The sequence below is a fragment of the Herpailurus yagouaroundi genome, unplaced genomic scaffold, assembly GCF_014898765.1.
Source record: "Herpailurus yagouaroundi ecotype Mexico unplaced genomic scaffold, PumYag 28, whole genome shotgun sequence".
NCBI lineage: Eukaryota > Metazoa > Chordata > Mammalia > Carnivora > Felidae > Herpailurus > Herpailurus yagouaroundi.
In genome coordinates this window covers 100,639,235-100,644,812 of record NW_024412376.1, presented here as the reverse complement: position 1 = coordinate 100,644,812, position 5,578 = coordinate 100,639,235, and the positions used below count along the sequence as shown (strand labels likewise).

At 41.5% G+C, this 5,578-nt stretch overlaps 1 protein-coding gene across 3 annotated transcripts in view; it reads left to right on the top strand.

Moving 5' to 3' along the window:
• The window catches only part of ENOPH1 (enolase-phosphatase 1), a 38,299-nt gene extending 33,106 nt beyond the window's left edge, over positions 1-5,193 (top strand). For all 3 annotated transcript variants that reach the window (XM_040479974.1, XM_040479972.1, XM_040479979.1), the window contains one exon: positions 4,071-5,193. In XM_040479974.1, coding sequence (XP_040335908.1) covers positions 4,071-4,210 — 140 coding nt within the window. In that variant the 3' untranslated portion in view covers positions 4,211-5,193. The remainder of the gene's footprint in view (positions 1-4,070) is intronic.
• The last annotated feature ends 385 nt before the right edge of the window (positions 5,194-5,578 follow it).

The following is a 5,578-nucleotide window of genomic DNA, read 5'->3' as shown; positions in this document are numbered from 1 at the left end:
CTTGAAACTCATGAGCCTTGAGATGATCTGAGCTGAAGTCAGATGCTCAACCGACTGAGACACCCAGGTGCCCCAAGGGCAGTTCTTTATATTTGTTTCTTCTGTTTACCTTGGATTGGAAGTTTCATCTTGCGTTTATCCCCAGAACAAGACTTTGTGTATTGTATGGCTGCCCTGACACACTGTTCCCCAGCAGGCTGGGAACAGAGAGAAGAGGTGCAGGGCTGGGTGCTCTCTTGCCTAGTTGGCTCCGTGTGACTCCAGAGCCCCTCGGCGGCAGCTACAATAGTCTGCAGGCCAAATCTCTCTCTCTAGTCCTTCAGGAAACCCCCACCCACTAGGACTTTCAGAGATAGGGCCCAAAGGCAAACCCAAGCTGCTGACAGAGGTATCTTAGCAGAAGAAGTGTGTATGAACTATATTCTCTCTCAGCTGCTGACCCTCCAGCTTTTGGTCTGTTCTGTTAGGCAAGAGTTACAGGTATCTAAGCAAGTACTAATTTGCTAAGCGGTTTAAAAAAAATCCTAACTAGTGTAGATCACATATAATGCCTTCCAAAAGTTATAATAATGCTTTCTAGAGAAAGAGGAACTTAATTTTACTTAACATGCGGTAGACATTTAGTAATTGTTAATATTTCTGTTAAATTTTAAGCCTTGGTGAATGTAGACTGAAATTTTGATCCAGGTGGATGGTACCAGATCACAGCCATTTGTTATCCCGAGTTTGAAAACTCAGCAGATGTCGTGTGGGATCAGCCGCTGTCTTGCATATCCTGGCTTGGGTCAGTTCAAAGTCCAAGGGTTCCTACAAACTGTTGTCTTGTTTTTCCCTATCCTGGAAAACTTTACATTTACTGCTTGACTGCACCAAGGGAGAAGAGAGACAGATGTTTCAATGTTTGCAGTGTAACTAGGTGGCCAGGCCACATAAATGTACCATCGACAAGTATCAACCTTGATAACAGCCATTTTATCCGGTTTCTCCCCCCGGACTATAAATATACTATAAATATTCGCCTATCTTATTTCTGTACAGAAACTTCTTCCAATTTAAAGTTATGATTTACCTTCTTTTAAGAATGGCTTTTGGGGACTTAGAGTGGTGGGGTGGGGAGGTTGCTCTACTGTCTACACGGGTTAAGGGTATGAAAGCCAGCAGTTTCTGTGAGGAATGATAATTTGAATACCTTTTATTTTGCTTTGTTCCTTATGGAAAGGAGATAGGCCCTGCTCTGCTGAGGTTAGCTGGTTTAATTTGTGAATTGCTTTTCTGTCATTCATATAAATGAATGGTTTGCCTTCTATTTAATTTCCTAGCAGTTTGGATGATAAGTTTCTGCCGGCTTAGCATCAGAGATCTGCTTTGTGGCTGGAGCTCCGCATGGAGTCTGTCTCGAGCATTCTGGGATTGAATGTGTTATGATCCCCAGACTTTGCCCCCTCCCTCACTTTATGGTTACTATTAATAATTATAATCCTTGCCCTAGTAAGATTGCATACAGGTTCTTCATATAGTCTTGTCTGTAGCCACATTTTTTTTCTAGTTGTTATCATAGTACATCTATAATTTTATGTCTTTTCTCTTTTCACTGAAGCGATTTCCTTAGGCTGCAGTCCCAGAAACTATTCTTAACTTTAGCGAATAGAGATAATCCCCAAGTTGGCCTCAAAACAAAATTGACTTTCTCCAAGGCCTCCGCACGGAGGTTTTGTTCTTGTCCCTCATCTTCTGCCAGCTCCACACCCAGTGAAGCAGTAGGGCCAGAACTGGGCTCATGTGTAGCTGGGATGCGGCCAGGCAGCTGGCTGCTTGCCTTGTTCTTTTTTATGTTATTTCTGATCCTGTGTTTTTGGTACCACATGCCCAGACTCCACTGCCAAGACAGAATGGAAGACTAACTATGTGGTATCCCAAATAACATCCAAGTATGAAAAAGAGACCCTGAAGGGCTTTTTCCTCTTGGAGGAAAGGAAGGAGGCCCAGGGTTTCAAGTCAATATTGTGCCAACAGGGCAAACAGATGCACAAGGACAACACTTGCCCCGTGGTGATGCCGGTAAGAGGCTGAATGTGCAAAAGTCATTGGCTAGTGTCAGGTCCCACATGGATCGTGGATTGTGATGGCTCAACTCAGTTGAGATCCTGGGTTGCTAGTCAAGAGGAAAGCTTTGCTTGAAGCAGTCAGGCTGGGAACTGGGGGTGAAGGGGTCTGCAGAGTTTGCCTGAGGATGGGATTTCCACACGAAGAGGGGATTGTTGAGCACTTTGTTTGCTCTGGGAAGTGACAGCCCTTTCACAGGAAGAGCAGAAGGTGGACATGGAAGAGATGGCTCTGCCCCATTCACTCCCTCTGGGAGCTTCTTTCTCGCTCTGCACTGTTGCCCTGTAACCCATTTTGATGGTGCAACTGTTTTCCAAATGATAGGAAATGACTGTGGTTTCGTATTACATCAAGTCTAAACTCCATAGAATGTGTTTCAGATTCTTCACCAGTTTTGCTCTGTCTGACCTGTGTGCTGTCTCCCACACTTATTCACTCTATTCTTCCAATATTTATACATGGCTTTATGTCTGCCCAGAATGCCTCCTCTCTTGCCAGTTTTCTTTCCTTGAGACTTCTGATCAAAACTTACCCTGTGTGCTCAGAAGTCAGTCATTTTTTAAATTGCAGATCCTAATTCAGTAGTTCCATGTTGGGGACTTGAGATTCTGCATTTCTAACAAGCTTCCAGGTGGTTGCCCCACTATAAGTACATAGACCACACTTGGAGTAGTATTGCTCTAGAGCAGGAGTTGGCAAGCTTGCTCCGTAAAGGGCCAGTAGTGTATTTTAGGCTTTGCAGGCCCTACAGCCTTTGTTTCTACTCTTAAAACTCTGTCCTGGGAGTGGAAAAGCAGCCATAGACAATGCACGAATGAATGGGCATGGCTGTGTTCTAATAAAACTTTATTTACAGAAGCAGGTGGTAGGTCATAATTTTTTCGCCCTTGTTCTAGAGCAGAGACCATAGAGTCAGGTTGACACTTTGAAACGTTAGCTCTGCCACTTGCTAGCTCTCACTTTCCGTGTCTGTAGAATAGGGATAGTAATACTAACTACCTCAGGGTTGTTGTGAAGATTTAAATGAGAATGGGAGCTCCATGAAGACAGGAGCTTTGTTTTGTTCATATGTCTGTTCCTAGAATAGTACTTGGCACATAGTAGGTGCTAAACTAATATAAGGTATTAGCTGTTATCTTTCACATGGAAACAATGGAGAGAGGACTGTAACCCAAGGCATATTAGAGATGTTTCCTGCTATACCTAGCTTACCTAGTTTCATTTTACTAGTCCTATTTTCACTTGTGTCCACATGCAGTCACTGATCGTAAGGTACTCACTAAGTCTAATGAGAAGAGAGACAACAGATAATAACATGTCAATTCATATAGTCATGAGAGAGCTAAATACAAGGTGTTAAAGGAGCACGTGGGATGCTCTAATACACATGGTAGGAATCTTATCTGGAAGATATCTTATCTGGAAGATAAGATATTTGAGCTGAATTTTGAAGAGTAGGAATTTTCCAGGCAAGTGACAGCAGGAATTTTGGCCTGATTGAATCATGGGCTTCCATTTGTCCCATCTCTGCCTAACTGGTATTATTACGGACAGCCTGCCTTTTGGGAAACCCTCAGTTTTATGTGGGACTGATGAGAGGGAATGGAGGAGAGTCGTGGACAGAACATGGCCTTTACCTTCTGCATTCGTAAGTACTTAATAAAAGCTCGGAAGTCTAGGGTATGCTATACACTATACACTGGGACAGGGAAGTCTAAACCATTCTAGTCTGTCAGGTATAGTTTTATAGTAAGAATAAAAAAAAAAGCAACTCTATTATGGAAACATTAAAAGTTACATAAAAGAGAATAATGTGGCCAGACCCCCATGTTGCCAACTTCTAGCTTCAACAATGATCAAATCAGGGCCAAACCTGTTTCCTAGTTTTCCACATCCCCCTAATTACTTTGAAGCAAATCTCAGACATCATATTGTGATGTCTCTGACACATACTTTGATTTTCACAGAGGCCAGTGCTGCTGAGGAAGCAGATGTTCATGTCGCTGTGGTGGTGAGACCCGGCAATGCGGGACTGACGGATGATGAAAAGACTTACTACAGCCTCATCACATCCTTCAGCGAACTGTACCTGCCTTCCTCAACCTAGAGGACGACTCATAGGGAAGACCAGCCTGTCTTCACAGAGTCCCTGTAGTCTAGTTGTATTCCAATGGTAAAAGTAACTTACTTAAAAAAGACATATATACACACACACAGGTACGCGCGTGTATATATGTGTATGTTTAAATTGCCTTCCACGGGCACATAAGTGAAAAAAAAGTCTCAGTTCAGTGAAAAGGAAACTTATTTAAAGATGCTTTCTATGTAGAAATTGTTTGAAACCACAACCCTAACCCCAACTGAAAGCAAACTATAGCTGATAGAAGAATTACTGCAGTGTAGATCACACGTGTTAGGTTTATCAAGTCGTGTACCAACACGGAAAGGTAGGGTTGAGAAGTTATTCAGAAGCCTTGTTATTTTAAAAACTGGAAGTGTTTCACAGACTTACTCCTAATAATAATTCATTCCCCTTTCGAATTATAAGTTAGAAGATTGTGACAGCTAAATTTCAAAGTATTAGCCTCCTTCTCTACAGAAGTCAAAGCCATTTGTTTCGGCTCCAAAAGACAGCAAACCTGGGAAAGGAAACTCATTTGAGTCTTGATGACGCAAGCATCCATTACCAAGGAAACTTGCTCATCATTGTGGCGGCCCCAGCAAACGGTTGCCTTACCAATGATAAAGGTGCATTGATGTAACAGCTAAAATAGGAATGTGGTTCTTAATGTTTAACAGAATAGCACTAATCCTGCCGGTTGTTACCATCATACGTTTTCTGGTTGCCTTTCTAACTACTTTTTAGCAGTTTGAGAATATATGTTGCTATTTACTATTGAAAAGCAAAAGGTTTACTGAAATCATTCTGTAAGACCCTTCTAGAAGAACCCTAATAATGTAATATTTTCCTCTGAAATGGATATGAAGAGTGTAAATTTTATAACAGCATTATTTATCCTGGTTCAATCCTAATGGGATGTCATGTCAATTTCATGTTGTGATTAATAAAAACATTTTCTTCTTCACTCAGTTTTGTGTAGGTTCCTGAACCATGCCACCTATTGCCGTAAGCAAAAGAGAAATTGAAGAGAGATTGAAAAAATAAGAACTTCTGGTTTTTGCCTGAATCTTGTGGATGGGAGGTGTGTGTGTGTTGTGTGTGTATTTTAATGCATTGCCCATGAAAAGTCATTGACTACTATTTGAGTTATATACACATACATGACCTCACTGGTTATTATTCCATTTGGATAGTAAGCATTCATGTTATGAGTGGGGTTTCTTAGATTTTTGAGACTCTTACGTTTGAGGTATATAACATAATGTTAGAAGGAGGCAAGTATTCTCTTAATTAAGAAAAGCTGTAATGAATCCTGGAGGAATAATTTTGGAAATGCTTTGAATAAGAAAAAGA